The 18,570-nt window shown below is 39.5% G+C and overlaps 1 protein-coding gene across 11 annotated transcripts in view; it reads right to left on the bottom strand.

Moving 5' to 3' along the window:
* The window catches only part of ERC2 (ELKS/RAB6-interacting/CAST family member 2), a 1,199,719-nt gene that overhangs the window by 539,739 nt on the left and 641,410 nt on the right, over nucleotides 1-18,570 (bottom strand). For all 11 annotated transcript variants that reach the window (XM_060239766.1, XM_060239767.1, XM_060239773.1 and 8 more), the window contains one exon: nucleotides 18,420-18,555. In XM_060239766.1, coding sequence (XP_060095749.1) covers nucleotides 18,420-18,555 — 136 coding nt within the window. The remainder of the gene's footprint in view (nucleotides 1-18,419; nucleotides 18,556-18,570) is intronic.

Here is an 18,570-nt window from a genome sequence, read left to right as displayed (position 1 = left end):
TCTATCAGTTGTAGGAACTCCTCTCTTGTCATCTAACTCAGGTCTTTTGACACCCCTTCCAAAATAAGTGGTTCTGGAGCGGGCAAACACTTCTCATCTTCCACAGTGAAGACAGAGGGGAAAAATATATTCAGCTTCTCAGACATTTCCCTATCCTCCTCCAGTAATTCTTTCACCCCTTGGTCATCCAAGGGCCCCACTGCCTCCCTTGCTGGTTTCCTGCTTCTAATATATTTGAAGAAATTTTTATTGTTGGTCTTTATGTTTTTTGCAATATGCTCCTCATAGTCCCTTTTTGCCTGCCTAATCACAGTCTTGCATTTGATTTGCCGTAGCCTGTGTTCCCTTTTATTAATCTCACTTGGACTAGCTTTCCACTGCTTAAAGGAGTCCTTCTTACCTTTTACAGCTTCCATTACCTTGTTTGTTAATCATGCAGACCTTTTCTTATCCCTGTTTGTGCCTTTCCTAACTTGTGGTATATATTTTATCTGAGCTTCTAGGATTATAGTTTTAAATAGCCTCCAAGCTTCCCCAAGGGTTTTGACTGTATTTACCTTTCCTTTCAGTTTCCTCTTCACTTGCCTCCTCATCTCAGAGAATTTACCCCTTTTAAAGTTGAACGTGGTCTTTTGGGGCAAGGATCACCCCACCCCTGGTAGGTTCTGAGACCATCTGCTCCATAGCACAGTCATTGAGAGCATCTAGAAACTCAATCACTTTCTCTCGACCTGAATACATATTGACCCAATCAATCTGCGGGTAGTTAAAATCACCTATTATGACACAGTTTTTACATTTAGCCACTATCTTTAATCCTTTCATCATATTATAATAGTCCTCTATCATTTGATTTGGTGGGCGATAACAAACTCCCATAGTTAAGTTTCCTTTTGGGCCCTCTATTTAAACCCAAAGCATTTCTAGAAGGGAATCTAATTCTTTGACCTCAGTCTTACTGGATTGTATACCCTCTCTGACATACAGAGCCACCCCACCTCCAACCCTTCCCTCCCTATCCTTCCAATATAACTTATATCCAGGAATCACCATGTCCCACTGATTCTCCTCATTCCACCAAGTTTCTGAAATTCCCACAATCTATGTTTTCTCCCAACACTAAACATTCCAACTCACCAATTTTATTTCGAACACTTCTTGCATTTGCATACAAACATCTATAATTTCCCAGGCAAGCTAGGCCCGCAACCTTTCTCCTGCCGCCTGGAGACTTTGGCAGACAGTCCATACTGATTGTCACCATCTCAGTGGACAACTCTGATCCATTACCCAGTAGAAAAGTAACAGCTAACCCTTCATCTCTTTGAGATGAGTCCTCCCGAACCAGAGACATTTCATCTCCTGTCGGCTTTCCCCCAAGATTTAGTTTAAAAACTGCTCTGCCACCTTTTTTATTTTAAGCGCCAGCAGCCTGGTTCCATCTGGAGAGAAGTGGAGACCGTCTCTTTTGTACAGCTCCCACTTGTTCCAGAAAGCATCCCAGTGCCTAACAAACTGAAACCCTTCCTCCCTACACCATCATCTCATCCACACATTGAGACTTCTAAGTTGTGCCTGTCTCTCCAGCCCTGCACGTGGAACAGGTAGCACTTCTGAGAAGGCTACCTTGGAGGTCCTGGCCTGAAGTCTACCGCCTAGCAGCCTAAATTTTTCCTCCAGGACCTCACGACTACATTTCCCCACATCGTTGGTGCCAACATGCACCACAACCACTGGCTCCTCCCCTGCACTGCCCATCAGACTATCTACTACACGCGTAATGTCCACTACCTTCGCACCAGGAAGGCAAGTCACCATACGGTCAGTACGCGGTTTTGCCACCCAGCTGTCTACTTGCCTAAGTTATGTAACCTATATGCTTTCTGTATTGGCCAGGCAGTGATATCTATGTATACAATTATGTTTGATTGCCTGGAACATTTGTTTGTAATGAACTAGTTGCCTTCACAGAATTCTATGAGTCACTCTCCTGCTTCACTTTGTGCTCCTAGACCAAATATCCCAAACAGGGCTATGTCAATCTACAACTCACTAATCAATATGCATATAATTCATTCTAGAGTGGAAATAGCTTGCAATTTCATATCTTAATCATTAATGATAGAGTAATAGCAACATCACTTTAATACGAAAATATTAAAGGATTGAGCAGAAATGTGATTATTATTTAATACAGTCACTTTGGTTTTAGTCTAAGAAAAAGCCATCATGAATGAGTTATTATGTGAGTTAGATGGCAGATGCTTCCAGACCAAAGTCCTTCTAGATATGTAAAGGGCAAGTTTATATTTCTACACTAAGCCATAGTGCAGTTGCAAGTATAGTTCTAAAAACTGAGTAAGAGTGAAAAAAACAATCCCTGGAAAATGACTAATTTTCTAAACCAATAATTCAGGTTAAGAGAGGAGCTTTTCACTTAAAAATCAAGACCTTTTGGTTGCTCTGGAATCCAGCAGACAAACATTCAAGGATATTGTTCACCTGTGAACATTTTAGAAACTGTGGTTTTTGAGTTTTCCATAAGGCTTCTTTCACAACGAGAAAGTGCTACCAAAACAAAAACAAATCTAATGTAATGACACAGGGAAGCCGTGTGCTTCATTTTCAGCACATATAATTGGCTTTGACAGCATACCAGTAATTTAGTGCACTAAAATCAACACTGCATACTTCAAGCGTCTGGTTATATAAAGGACAAACCTGCACCTATATCTGGATTTTGACAATGGAAGCATTTTCAAGAACTTTAAGTGGCCTAATTAAAAAGGAGAGGAAATTACTTTTGTGTCTTCCTCAAACAGTTCTGCTGCATTCATAGTGCAGAACAAGTTTATTTTTGGAAGAGCAGCGGCTTTATTGTAATTTATTCTGGAAATTTTTAAGTAGAAATTTTATAGATCAAATTTACTTTACAGGTTTGAAAACATTCAGCTCATTCTGACATTTCCTTATCATATCTCTTTAAAGTGAGCAATAAACAATCTACTGTAAGACTGTTTCAAAACATTTACCTCCACACATTTTTATTTATCTACTAACACTATCAATATTGGGGGGTCCCATGGTGATTTAGGTGAATACACCCTGTATGCCAGGGGTGGTCAATGGCAGCTCTCCAGGTGTTTTTTGCCTACAACTCCCATCAGCCCCAGCCATTGGCCATGCTGGCTGGGGCTGATGGGAGTTGTAGGCAAAAAACATCTGGAGAGCTACCGTTGGCCACCTCTGTTGTATGCCATGGTCAATGTGGAAGACTAAATTATGCTGCAATCCCAAATAATAAAAAGATTCTGAATATTTACAAAACTTACACAAAGCAGCTTTCCAAATAATCTATGAAAGTTGGAAATATGAAAATGGCCAGGCTATACTTGATTAAACTACTGTCCATACAATCCAAAATTTTAATGTTTTTCCCCTTGAAATTCTAGTTATTTATTAGAACTGTTTCTATGACCTTACTAAGTAAAGTTGGTATGCAGAGTTGTCCTCATCTTGTGTATTATATCTGCATTTAATAAACACTGAATAAAATTGAAATATAAGTAGTTCTGAAGTATGAGTAGGAGTATACACATCGCATTCAAAAATTATAAAAAGCTATGCGCTGCTCAAGGAGAACAAAATCCCATTCATTGTTGTGGTTGATTTCAGTGTTTCCAACATTCCTTACTTCTGGCATCCTAAGCAATGCCTAGTAAACTTATCTACTGCTCAAGGCTCCTACTGTGGATCTTTCTCCAGAGACAAAATAAAAACTCTCAGCTAGTGATACAGAAGGAATCTGTCAGCATCTGCTCATTAGTGAGATACTTTATTTTCTGGAATAATAAAAGTGGGTATTATAAAGCTAGTATCAAATGCTTCCTTTTAAATATTTTCCACTATCTACACAACTGTGAGTTATGGGCATACGTTTTATTAGTTTAAGCTTCAGTGGAAAAATTAAATCAATCTGCTGACCTTTTCCTGCAGTATTTTAAATGTAATATAGAACAAGTAGTGACAATTATTTAGTCATATTTTGTAATCTAGAGATAGAAAAGTAATTCCTACATCTGTTGGTTCAGTTCAACCCATGCTAGTTCAGCTGAGTTCTTCTATGACATATGGATCACCAACTATTGAACATGTTTGATTCTCAATCTAAAATTGAGATGGGGACTAGATGTCTGTTTCCCCCTTTTTGGAGTTTAAAATGGATTTGTTTCTAGATTTCTTTGTTTCTAAACATAATTTTACCCTCTTTTGAAATACATCATTTGAAACAAAATATTCTGCTATGCTTGAAACATCAATCTACAGCACAAATTTTCTTTATTAAAAAAAGAAATGTACCCACCACCACCAATTATGGCAAAACACAGATGATAGTGGCTCAAGGGCTCACAACAAAACTCTCCTTTATATCTGTAGTCATATTTCAAAACTATACTAAAAGTATGTAATTTTAAGCATGAGTTATGCACTCTTTCTTACAAATAATAAGTTTGTGGCAATGACCAATGACATTTATTTACCTCAAACTATTTACAACTGAATTCTTCCTCTTCCAAAATACCAATTTTAAAAGACAAAGTATCCTGTTTTGTTCATTTTGAGACAATTTAACAGATTCTCTTGTGAGTGGGTATTTCCTTAAAACAATGCATGATAACTAAAAATCTCTTTGGCTGAATTAAAGCAACCCATTAACCATTAATAACCACAGTACTGAACAGTAAGCAAATGTTCCCTATTACATTTTTCACAGGACCCAGTCTTCTGACTTTAAGGGAACGAATGGGTACCTGACTTACTGGGCCTGTGGGATGGGGTGGCTCACTGGCCCAGACTCCATCTTCTACAGTGCACCGGCATGCTCCTAGTGTCACACAATTCGTGGAGGCTTCCTGTGGTTCTCTTCTCCAGGCAGCCAATTGTAGGGCCAGCCAGGTTTGCTCCTAGGGTCAGGGCTGGGCAGACAGACCTGGAGGGACTATTCTTCAGTCTGGTCTGCCTGCCCAGTACATATACAGCTCCTGGCATGCCTGGGGCTGTATTCATTCTCAGCATGTTTTTGTTGTTGTTGTTCATGTCTTCTGTTGTCACAACTTGGTAAACAGTTTTGGCATTGGGCTGGATCCATTTGGGTTAAAATTAGACCAGTTGGGTTCATCATCCCAGTTCAATTAAGGGGACCTGTGGGCTTAAGGAGGCATGTCAGAGGCTGCTGGGCTCTCCTTGCCCCAAGGTGGCAAAGTGCTTTTGCCCAAGTGTTCCCACTGGGTCTTTTCCCTCAAGTCTTAGGGTCTTTTCCTCAGCAGCTGGGCTGAGGGACAGGGTTTTGTCAGGCAGCAGATGAGTCACTCAATGCCTCTGATCCATCACCCTATGCCAAGTTAAACCCCTACAGCTATAATAAAGTTTTGGATTGTTATACCCACATAAGGTGTTATCTCTGGTTTCTGCTCAATGCCTGGCCACACAGTCACTGCTGGGGCTGCAAATCAGAAGTTTATTTGTTCCAAGTTCAATATAGAAACCTTGGATTCCACAGCCAAAAATCACTCACTGTTCTGATGAAAATTTATATTATATTGAAAATTTATATTATATTGAGACCCAGTTTGGTGTAGTGGTTAAGTGCACAGACTCTTATTTGGGAGAACCGGGTTTGATTCCCCACTCCTCCACTTGCAGCTGCTGGAATGGCCTTGGGTCAGCCATAGCTCTTTCACAGAGTTGTCCTTGAAAGGGCAGCTTCTGTGAGAGCTCTCTCAGCCCCACCTACCTCACAGGGTGTTTGTTGTGGGGGAGGACGATAAAGGAGATTGTGAGCCACTATGAGACTCTGAGATTCGGAGTGAAGGGCAGGATATAAATCCAATATCTTCTTCATATTTTAAAACAATCAAATAATATATGAGATTGTTAGATAAAACACTATAAGAGAAACATGGAGAGCACTAACATTCATAAAAGAAAATAAAACTTAATGAAAATACAAGATTCCTACTCAGCTTAAATTGGATTTAAGCATAAACTGAAATTTCTAAGCTTCTTTCCCATAGCTTTTGTAAAAAAGAAGGAAGCTGCTTTACTGAAACCCAGATATGAGAAATTCACCAGTTATATCATGCTAATAAGCTTATACAAGGAGTGCTGATGTGTAAAAGATCATGCTTCTATTAAATTGTTTGATTCTTATCAGCTAAATCAGGGGTGTCAAACATATGGCCTGTGGGCCTGATCCGGCCCCCAAAGGGCTCCAATCAGGCCTGCCAGCTAGTAGCCATCATCTGCTTCCTTCTCCTTCGGCTGCTTCTTTCGGTTGCCATTTTTTCTTTGTCTCTTGTGACAAGGCAGCTAAGCAAAGCACCCTCTTGAGCTTTCTTTCCTCCCCCTCCCTCATTCCAAAGGGAGAAGGAGGGGGAGAAACCTCAGCCAATGGAGGAGCTTGGCTCTGTAGCTTTGCTGTATGATTAAGTTTGCCAGGCTCAATCAATCACACTGTAGAGCTACTGAGCCAAGCCCCTCTTCCTTCTAGTGGCTGAGGCGCCTCCCCCTCCTTGTCTCCTAAGGAAGGAGGGAAAGAGAGAGAGCTTCCTTTGCCCAGTTCCCTGGATCCCACTGAAGAGATATAAAGAAAGCAGCTTTAAAACCAGCAATGTTTTAGTCAAGGTATGAGTTTTTGCCTTGCTGCAGAGAGAGTGTGTGTGCATTTTGTTGGGCTTGTTATGAATGCAACTGAGTTTGCCTCCCCCTTTATTCATGCTGTCATGATCCAGTGCCAGGATTAGACTGTGTCCAGACCAAGTTTACCCAGCGCATTTCCCTTGATTTTTTCTTTTACATTTTCCTTTGATTTTCTTTTTATTGATTGGGGATTTTGTTATGCCAAAAAGGGTGTTTTTTTTTAAGTTAGACTTCCCAGATAGTAGGTTGGTGCTGACCACTATACATGGCTGCCTCTCTGTTCCTGGCACTGCCTCACAGGAGCTGCAGTTATTTTCCCAAAAAATTATTTTAAGTAAAAAAAACCTTAAAAGTAAATATTTTACTTAATATTACTTAAAAATATTTTAAGTTAATAAAACTTTAATTGTGTTTGTCTGTGTCCTTTATAAAGTTTATATCTGTGCTACCTTGCATTACATTTTATGACACACATGCCCTGGCCTGACAAGGTCTCATTTATGTCAGATCTGGCACCTCATAATAAATGTGTTCAACACCCCTGAGCTAAAGCATGATGTTCCTCTGAGGCATATAAGTGATAAAGTTAGTTCAGGACAACTAACTGCTTTCATTCTTCTTTGTCCTCCTGGGATTTATGATTCCAAGAGGCCAGCTGTGTTTATAAGCTACTAACAGAACATGAAACCATGGGTTATTTTTGGCGTTGACAAAGTGGTTAAGATTGCCATTTGGAGAAGAAAGGTTAACATGTAATTTATCCCTCTAATTTGTTAAATAGCAATTGGACATATGTGGACAGCGAATACTCCTAACATGCAACTATATTTTTGTAATCCGCCCCCCACCCCTGAAGAAAATGCACTCACAGGAGAAACAAGAGTGAATGGATTTGAATCCCACCATGGACAACGGTTAGGAATAAGGAAATGCTCACAGTTTTGCTAGCAACAATCAACTAAGAAGCAGAAATAAGCAATAAAAAGAACTGGAATCCACAGGCTCAGTAAGTCTTATGGTAAAGACACAGAAAAAAAACACCCTGTGATATGTTTGGAATCCTCCACTGGCCTGGTATCAAAACCAGACATATATAACCAGAGTGGAAAACACTGCAGAGAAAGTCACAGTATTAGGATACAGCACAGACTTAGCATACATTTGATCCCCCATTTAGGGACTAGCATAGGACTAGCTATCAGACTGCCCTGAAAGGCGTCCCAAGCAAAGCTGACATTTTGCAGTCTTATTCCAAAATCACTACAAACAAGCCATTTATGATGGCTTGGTACCTCAGAGTCTGACCATTTTGCTAAAGACAGCAAAAGCTAGTAATAAGCAGGGTTTGATCACACTGCCCTATCTGCTTAATCCTATTAGACACAGCTATGAGAAACAATCCAATCATTACTTGGACAGCACCATGAACAGAGTTTGAAAGTCAAGTGAGATGGGTGGGGCTGTTGAAGCTCTTTGCCTAGCAAGGCTCTGTGAGGACCCCACCCTCTCCTCCAGCTGAGACCCCCTTGGTTAGTGGGTCCCCCTCTTATTTTCTGTTGGGAGACTAATTAACACAGACAACAACTTGATTAAAGAACAGATAAAGGTTTATTTACTTAATAAGACAGTCCTCTTCCGGCTGGCCCACAACTAACGGCCCCTGTATACCGACTACTGAATGCTGTATATTGTATACTGAATTTTTATCTGAAGCTGAATAGAGTGTAGCTCCACGACTGCTGGCTGTTTTAATGATGTATAGTTATAACAAATGTCTGATTTTAATTATATATTGTGAAATGCTAATTTAAAGTGTAATTTTATATTTTTATGTTAGTTTTATATATGTTGTAAGCCGCCCTGAGCCACTCGGTGGGGAAGGGCGGGATATAAATCCCAGATAGATAGATAGATAGATAGATAGATAGATAGATAGATAGATAGATAGATAGATAGATAGATAGATAGATAGATAGATAGATAAATAAATAAATAAATAAATAATTAAATAAATAAATAGTAAATTTACTAAATAGAAAAGAGGACTGACAGAGATAGGTTTCTAACTACATCTCTAGCAGAGAGAGAGGGTAAGACTGAGTGTGGCACTTCTGAAAAGAAGGGGGAAATTGCCCTGAGAGTAGCAATATGGAGATAGACAAAGAGTGAAACTTAACAGGAGAGAAGATGACCTTACTATCCTATCTAATTATCTTATTATTCTCCCCTGAAGGGTCTTCTCCCTGTAACTGGACATTGCCTCACTCAGGCTCTTCATGCCCCTTTGACTCACAATAGATATTTTTCTTCACCAAAGTTTGACAGCAGTTAACTTTAAACCCCATCTACCCTGGAGATCTTCTGCATAAAAAAAGGACTCCATGCCATAGCAAATGGAGAATATGTGGGTTCATATCTCTGCTGGTCAGAACTCTGGTTCACTGCTAAGAACCTCTGCTGCACCTCACAGCCTTTTTCTCCTTGCTTAGCAGGACTCCTCACTCTGCTTCTTGGACCACAGCTGTGTTTGCCCCTGGAACTCTCCAGATCTCAAACCCAGGATTTCAGTTGTATGTCCCTTCCTAAAACTTCTCAATTGCCTCCCTCCTTCCGAATTGCCTTCTCTTGGTATGTGTATGTGTGTATGGTTACTTAGGAAATTAGTTCGCAGGAGCTTTAGTGTGGGTGCTTTACATTTTTTATTCTTTATTTTTATTTTGTATGTATGAAGTTGTTTGTGCTTAAAATCACTCTCTCTGACTATCAGCTTATTTTGGGGTATCTCCACTGAGATCCACCCTAGTATAAACAGACTAAAAGTCCTGCATTATTACTTTCTGGAATCCTTTTAAAAGCTAATTCTCCTTCTCTGAGTCCAGTTTGGGTAACCGCTCCTAAACCTCTGAAATCTGCACTTAAAGATCACTGAATTACAGACAAAACTGTTCCTATAACTGCATGCCCATGATACATATTAGAATGGCCTGCAGTCAGTCAGTCAGTCTTTATTATGGCCCACAGGTAATTCAGAAGTAGAGTAAAATAGATAAAAACACTATTATAAAATTATCTACAAAGAATCTCACCATACATCATTCATCCTTATATATCTGTCAGTTTAAAGGTAAACATCTGAGTAAGACAATGTAACAAGAACTGACTTTAAGCCAGGAGTAAAAAAAAAAAAATCAACTACCTCTGCTCATGATATTATGTTGACTGATCTACATGAACCTGTTAGACCCTCAAATGTTTGACAAGTTAATTTGGAACTTCATGAATTAGGAGAGACTCTAGCAAATTAAGATAGCCCTCAAAACGATCGAGAGTAAGTTCCTTATCAGATCAAATCATTGTGAAAAATAAGAGCATGATACTCTTATTGGAATTCAATTAAACTGTAGGAAATACAAATCTTTAAATAACGGAATTTGAATCCAGGTAGCAAAGATAGGAAGGCCCTTTTTAAAGTAATAAAAGGTATCCATATTTTAATACTGCAGTCCTTCCAGAAGATTAACAGGAATGATTCCAAGTGTAAATAAAAACAGCACTGCAGCCACTTAGTTTTGAAGAACAGTAGCACGAAGAAGAGGAAGGCACAAGGTGAGGCATTTGGTGGCACAAGGTGAGGAAGATTTGTGTAGGCAGGCAGCAGCAAGGATGACCTTGAGGTAAATTTGCTTGAACTGGGATAAGGTTTGGAGAGCATCAGAAAAGCAGAGAAATGCAGACTGGCGGCGGGGGGGGGGGGGCGGGAATTTGCAGAGCATTTTGGTAGGAGAGAAGAGGGGCTTGGACATTCAGCAAGGTGCGTTGCTATTGTCTGCCCCTGCATCATGGCCCTGGTATTTCTTGGAGGTCTCCCATCCAAGTACTTGCCAGGGTCAACCCTGCTTAACTTCTGAGATCTATTAAGAAAATTCTTTTAATAGAAAATCTATTAGGAAAATTCTAGCTGCCCTTTCACAAGGCAGAGTGCAGTAATACAAGAAACTAGAACAAAATGAAACCACGGGAGGATGTTGTTGTTATAGGCTGTTTTAGAGGGGGAATTTGTTTGGTTTTCATATTTAGAATAATTACAAAACATTATATTTCCATTATTATAATTAATAATGAAGAAGAAACACAAGACTACTAAGCAGTTTACGAACTGGCTTTAGGATTAAATTGCAAAGCTGCTTGTCTGATTATTTTTTAAGAAGACATTTTTAATTTTTATCATTGTAAAATATTTATTTGCTTTGGGAGCAATTATTTGCTTTGGAGTAGATTGTAAAGTGTTTAATCAAAATAAAGATATAAACCCAATCTGTATGATTTTTTTAAGGTTGAGACCCCAATATGCAAGTTTTCCTTTACTGAAAATGCAAAATAATTAACTGTTTTTACATCAAACAAAAATATTTTAGTTTATACTGAGATGTCTAAGATCCTACTCTTCCATTAAATTTAGATGATGTATTGTTATTTTAGGCATGCTGAATTTCATCTAAACTATTGCCTCTGACATTGATTGTAATGTATATGATCTTGGGTGTTTTAAATTTATAACTTGATACTACACACAAGCTATAAGTCAAAACTAAGAATATAGAAATGAACTCTCTTGTTAGCTTTCTACATTAGGCTATGATGTGCTGAAATGCTAACAGCTTATTATAATGAGGTTATTGATGTAGAGTTGACAAGTGATTTGATTTGCAGATGCCCTACTGACTAACCCTTTGCAACAACTGTATTTCAGTGTAAACCTGTGGTAATTACTGCTAGATAGGGAAAGCTGGCTACTGAACTATTTCTTTTTTATGCATGTTGAATGGGATTGTTCCCAAAAGATTACAGGAGGCCCACACATGTGAGTTATTACATGAACACTGAGAGAAGAACAAAGAAAAATATATCTCATGAACCATTCCTGGGGTTTTTGTTACAGGGCTTTTCTAGAGGAACTTTAATTCTTAAAGTGTCCATTCATAGACATTATTTTTTATTGTTAAACTCTTTCCTTGAATGATATAGCTGCACAACCCCTATTGAAATTGAAAACAACATACTGCTACCATATATGAAATGTGGGAAATTACTTTCTTCAGTTGGTAAAAAGCAATGGACATCATAACATTTCCATTCTAAGACAACATTTACATACCATCTATGTATTCAAAATTCCCTACATTCAGTCTTCCAGATGAGAGAACCGATCTCTTAAGCATAACCATTCATGTGGAATGTTAGAATAGTAAGGATATACAAACATGTTCTTAATGTTTTTTTTCTTCAGAGATTTACCAAAGCCAAGGCATATATATATATATATATAGTCCAGTGAGGAAAATGGGTTCAGAATAGGAATCAGGGGCGGGCTTGATAAACCCAGATGTAAGATCTTATTAGAGCTCTACAGCCATGGATAAAAGAGTCTACTGCCCTAGGAGCTGTCCATGGTCTGGGAAATCCTGTTTCTGACAAAAACTCTCAATGTCCCTTCCTGTAACCTGCTATCTAACCTCACTGTTGACTGCCAGCTACTATTCAGTACAAGCTGTGGTCACCCACATATACTTTAATGTGACAAACGGGCAAAGTTCTTGAAAAAAATCCCCTTTAGTCCTATTTGGTTTGTGAGCAGAGTAACTAACAGCGAAGCAGGATACATGGGAGGGCTGGGAAAGACAGATGGGAAGGGGAAAGTGAGAGAAAAATTCAGATCTTCTCAATTTATAATTAGGTGGGACTTGTATCTCCAGAGTGATAGGTCAGAGATGTCCTGTCTAGGAAACTTCAGACATTCCAAAGTCTATCTTTGAGCAAGAACAGGCATAAAGCCAGTTTGGTGTAGTGGGTAAGTGTATGGACTCTTATCTGGGAGAACCAGGTTTGATTCTCCACCCCTCGACTTGCAGCTGTTGGAATGGCCTTGGGTCAGCCATAGCTTTTGTAGGGAGTTGTTGTCCTTGAAAGGGCACCTGCTGTAAGAGCTCTCTCAAGCCCACCTACTTCACAGGGTGTCTGTTGTGTGTGGGGGGGGAAGGGATCGGGGGGAGGTAAAGCAGATTGTGACCAATCTAATACTCTGAGATTCAGAGTATAGGTTGGATATAAATCCAATATCTTCTACTTCTAAAGGGAAAAGAAGAAAAAGGACCTTGCATTCAGAGAAGTAGGCTGAAAGTAAATATTTGCTAGGAGACTGTGGTATCTTAGATTCTAGTCTCTGGGGAAAACCTGGCTGCTAACTGCTCTCTGCACTCCTAAATATTTTAGTGAAACTACAAATGAATAGGCCCAGCAAGACTGTGTTTCACCTGTAAACAGTTCCTATTTTTTTCCTAAGTCACCTATATCCCTGGGAGTAAATAAAAGTTATTCTTCTTTTCTTGTTCCCATTTCTTGGGAGTTGGCCTTAATACATTCAGAAGCCCTCGCTATGTCTGTTAGGTAGAGAATCAAATCTACCTCTATTTCAGCATAATTTAGAACCTTGACTTCACACCTGACAAGACTGGAATACAACCATTCTCACTGGCAAACTCTGGTCAAAATTTAATTTAATGTTCAAACTTCCACTTGAACATTTTAACAGAGCTTTGCTTCTCCAGATTACTATGAAAGTAATTTTGCCAATGCTTGTAAATAACTTATTAAACCATTTCTAGGCTGCTTTTCCTTACTTAACAATGCTAAAATAAGAGAGACCTGATTATCTAGCTATTGTAATTATGCTAACCACTTATAAAGCTGTTGAACTAAATCATAAATGGCAAAGTTTGTTTTTCTCCCATCATAAAACTATAGAAGAGGCTGCAAAGACTGAATTAATATCCTAAGGTCAATTAATACATGTATTTGCTTAACTAAATATATAAAGGATATAAAGATATACTAAACGTTTAACCACATGGAGATGCATAAATATGTAAAAAGCATTTACTGACACAAAAAAGCAAGAGAAAGAAAAATCTTATTGAAGTGTGTGAAATTAATAATACACTGTACATTTTCTGAAAGGCAAACATTTTTGAGGTTGAAGTTATTAGTTCAACTTCCTATCCTGGCACAATCCATCTATAATTAGAGAAGCAGAAAAATAGCAAGGGAAGAGCCTATGAACAACACATACTTTTGTTGAATATTCTCTACAGATCTGTCTTAGGTTTTTGTTTTGTTTTTATTTCCTGCCTTTTGTTTTGTCAAATGGAAGTATTTAACATGCATAGGAATCTTATTCTTTCAAACTGATCAGACTTCAGTTGAACCACTGAGAAAAAAGAAAGTTTACTATCCCCCAGGAACCTATACTTTGAAAATGGAAGCACATAAGAATATGCTGTACTTTTCAGGCAATGAATTGGATAGTACGTAGAAAACTGGCATAAAATATTGGCTCTTTTATTTCTTCATGTTAGCCCACTAATTTAATAAACTTGAAAGAGAAGAGGACAAAGTGGTCACAAACCTAGGTCAAAAATGACTAGTATTGCTCATTTGTGTTCAGAATCAGGTTGCTCCCCCCCCCCCCCCAAAAAAATGTGGAAGACTTTAAAAGTATACTTAATGAAAAAATCATGTTAAACTGCCACATGTTTAATGTTGCTCTTCAGGCTAAGATCTTAAATCTAGGGCATAATGATAGAAACATCAATCAGGGCACAAATCAACTTATCCATTCGGGCTGGAACACTTTCCCTATGAAGAAAGGTTGAAACGCTTGGGACTCTTTAGCTTGAGAAACGTCGACTGCGGGGTGATATGATAGAGGTTTACAAGATAATGCATGGGATGGAGAAAGTAGAGAAAGAAGTACTTTTCTCCCTTTCTCACAATACAAGAACTCGTGGGCATTCGATGAAATTACTGAGCAGACAGGTTAAAAAGGATAAAAGGAAGTACTTCTTCACCCAAAGGGTGATTAACATGTGGAATTCACTGCCACAGGAGGTGGTGGCGGCCGCAAGCATAGCCACCTTCTAGAGGGGTGTAGATAAAAATATGGAGCAGAGGTCCATCAGTGGCTATTAGCCATAGTGTGTGTGTGTGTATATATATATAAAAATAATTTTTTTTTTGCCACTGTGTGACACAGAGTGTTGGACTGGATGGGCCATTGGCCTGATCCAACATGGCTTCTCTTATGTTCTTATGTTCTTACAGTTAATTTAGAATAAAGGAGGCTACAGAAGCATCCTTTGGATGCAAGTTTGTACCTGATGCACCTTTTCATACAGAGGGTCAAAGCAGATGAAGTTGCAAGATCCTTGAACTGATATCTAGCATTTTAATGGTTAAATAGACGCTTCCAGGGCCCCAAGTTGAACTGAAGCTGTGGCATGGGAAAAGAGGGGTTTATCACTTTTCTCATGCTGTTTGCCAAAATTCAAATGCAGTATGGTAAATGCTGGTGGAGGGGGGGAGAGACCAGAGTTAGCCTGGAGGATGCCTGTGTTGTAACCTTATGGGGAGATGTTTTTCAGACAAGCCGGGGTAAGTTCTCTGGCCCATGCAGAGAGCGTAAATTTTTTTGTGATGTTCTGCCAAACCTATGATTGAGGACAGCAACGACCTCCACCAAGCCTGGCTCCCTCCTTTCTTTTCCCTTTCCCCACTGAGTAAGGATACAAATTGGTCTATTTAGGCACCACTGGAAATTGCTTTGTATTGTTTATTGTTTTAACTGTTTTTCATTTCATTTGTCTATGCTTCTGTTTGAATTGTTGTTCACTGCCCTGAGCCCTGTGCACAGAAGAGGGCAGTCTACAAATCAAATTTAAAAATAAATAAATAGTCATAGAAGGGGTGGAGGTGTTACCAAAAATGCTGGCTGTCTCCTCTTTTTATAAGGGAATTAGCACTTAGGTAGAACTATTTTTGGAGCATGGTTCTTTCTGCCAATAATACAGAGGTCCAGTATCAGAGAGAAGACTCCGGAGTTAAAATAGTTTAAAATGTTTACTTAGAAAAATATGTAGAAATACAATAACACATAAACAATCAAAATACACACAATCAAGAGGCTAGGAAAAACAGGGATGAGAAATAAGAGATGTTCAGGGATCGTTACAGGGGCGATGTTTACCTGTCCAATTGTGCAGAAGTCCATATAGAGAAAATGAAGATGAGGACATGTGTGACCGGTGTGACATGTCCAAGAGGCCCAATTACAAAAAGTAACAGAGATACAGACTGTATATGGTGCCCACAGAATGCACAAGATTGTGTGGTGTTCTTTCAGTTTATATAGTATTTGGAGGGGTGGGGGCCCATTCCTGGGCTATGATCAAACTTAACGATTGTTGATGGGTTTTTCCTGTATGCATGAATAGATTCCCAGTCTGACAAAAGGTGGGAATGGCTCTTAATGGTTGTTAGGAAGAGCCATGATGTTTGTCTTTAATTTTATTTTGATACTCTGAGGAGGATACAAGAAGAGAGAGAAGGTGGCTTGTGCAGTAGCTCTGCATATTAGTATAGAAACACACAACAAATGTTTAGGTGTGGCTGGGGGACAGAGGACATTAGTTGGCAGTTGTTAGCCAGAGATTAAGGAATAAAAAAACCACCTCCAGCCATTCAGCCAAATTAGCTGGGGTGGTGTCCAGCTGTCTGTCCATCAACCAGCTGTCTGTCCATCAACAAATACAGCTGGGTGTCTTTTGCATACTAATGAGAACTCAGCCAAAAACTGCGCCAACTGCAAAGAAGAAGAAGAAGAACTTTTTACTCTGAAGAAGAAGAAGAACTTTTTACTCTGCTCTTCACTACCCAAAGGAATCTTGGAGCAGCTCACAATTACCTTCCCTTCCTCTCCCCACATCCTGTGAGGTAGGTGGGGCTGAGAGAGCTCTAAAAGAACTGTGACTGACCCAAGGTCACCCAGCTGGCTTCATGTTGAAGAGTGGGGAATCAAACCCAGTTCTCCAGATTACAGTATGCCACTCTTAATCAGTACACCAAGCTGGCTACCAAAATTTTAAGCCATTTAATATGCACTTTTCAAGCAGAGGACATACCAGATTTTAAACTGATAAGAACAGACACTACACTTGAAGGAGATAGGTCTTTCTTTCTTTCTTTCTTTCTTTCTTTCTTTCTTTCTTTCTTTCTTTCTTTCTTTCTTTCTTTCTTTCTTTCTTTCTCCACCCTTCCCCTTCTGTCACTCCTTTTTTCTTCTCCTCCCTTTCCCCATCATTCCTTCTCTCTACTACACAGAGAATGGCTGGATCAATTGAAGAAGATATTGGATTTATACCACACCCTTCACTCTGAATCTCAGAGGCTGCAATCATACACAGTAAATAATGCACTTTCAATCCATTTTGAATGCACTTTCCATCTGGATGTTGCCATCTCACAAAGGAAAATCCAGTTGTAAAGTGCACTGAAAATGGATTGAAAGTGCATTATTTAGTGTGTGTGATTGCAGTCCATGTCTCAGAGCAGCATACAATCTCCTTTAGCCTTCACCCCTACAACAGACACCCTGTGAGGTAGGTGGGGCCTTTCAAGAACAACTCTGCAAGAGCTGTGGCTGACCCAAGGCCATTCCAAAAGCTGCAGATGGGGGAGTGGGAAATCAAACCTGGTTCTCCCAGTCCATGCACTTAGCCACTTCACCAAACTGGCTCTCATAGGCTGCCTCCTCTCTATCACTGTGCCTGTTTGACTGCCCAGCCATCTCCATCTATGTTGTTATGGCCACCCAAATAGTTTGGATGGCATCAGTTGCTGTAACAGCAGGCTGATGGGGGGAATGTTGGGGGTCTCAGCAGAGACTCCCAGTCCTTTTCACTCACACCTGAGTCAGTGACATAGGTAGGCAGCAATGGTTTGGGATATAGGGTGGCTGACAGCAGAGGATCTTAGTTTTCCTCTGCCCACAGCTCTGCTTCCACAGCAGTTTTGGGTAGGATTTGGCTTACACACACACACCTTCCACCAATGTGCCTGCCTGGATCTCTCCCTCTCCATTGTTCTGGCTGCTCAGCCACATTACCCCCCAATTTGCCTACATAGCCATTTGGCTCAAGCTGCGGTGGCAGAGGTAGCAGCAGCTGTCATGGTGACAGTAGAGGGGGCGGTGTGGTGGTGGAGGTAGACATGTCAGTAGCTCATGAAAGATGGGCACAAAATTGGCACAGGAGATTCTTCATTATTCTAACCTGCTCCCCCACTGCATTGGCTCTTGTTTTGTTTTCACAAAATCCTCTTATTATGGTTTGGGATTTCTCTGCAAATCTGGGGGTTTCCACAAGTTTGTAGAAAGATGTATTAACATGACACCAATCTGCAGTTTCTCTACTAATTAATGACAGCCCCACCCCCACCTCCCCACTATGCATGTGTTAATTTCAGATTTTAAAATCTGAAATCAGGTCACCCTTAGAATTACTATCTCAACCCACTGCTGAATTGCTCAAGTACATGAATTATATACATCGTGAAATAATTTTATTATACCTTGACAATCGCTGTCACAATAAGAAAGAGTTTTCCTTACCATTATTTGCTTATCAGCATGTCAACTAGTATTCTGTTCACATTCACCTCTCTCTAATTTACATATTTGTCACAGTTACAAAAAAAGGTCTTCTGAGCATCCATGGTTTACTAACAGGGATTCAGGACTTAACTGAATTTCTTTAGTTGGATATACAACACTGCCTCCAAAATGAAATAAGAAATGCTGATTTTGAAAGGTTAACAATAAAGCAACTAACCTGTAAATGCTGAGAATTGTCCGTCATATTGTCTTCACGTCTACGAACTTCTTCTAGCAACTGAGCATTCTTCTTCTTTTCTATTTGTTGATTGTGCTTCAGGTTGGCCACCTTCTTGTTTTGATCTTTCATATGTCTATGAATTGTATGC

The sequence above is a fragment of the Heteronotia binoei genome, chromosome 5 (assembly GCF_032191835.1).
Source record: "Heteronotia binoei isolate CCM8104 ecotype False Entrance Well chromosome 5, APGP_CSIRO_Hbin_v1, whole genome shotgun sequence".
Lineage (NCBI taxonomy): Eukaryota > Metazoa > Chordata > Lepidosauria > Squamata > Gekkonidae > Heteronotia > Heteronotia binoei.
This window is presented reverse-complemented; position numbering and strand designations above follow the sequence as displayed.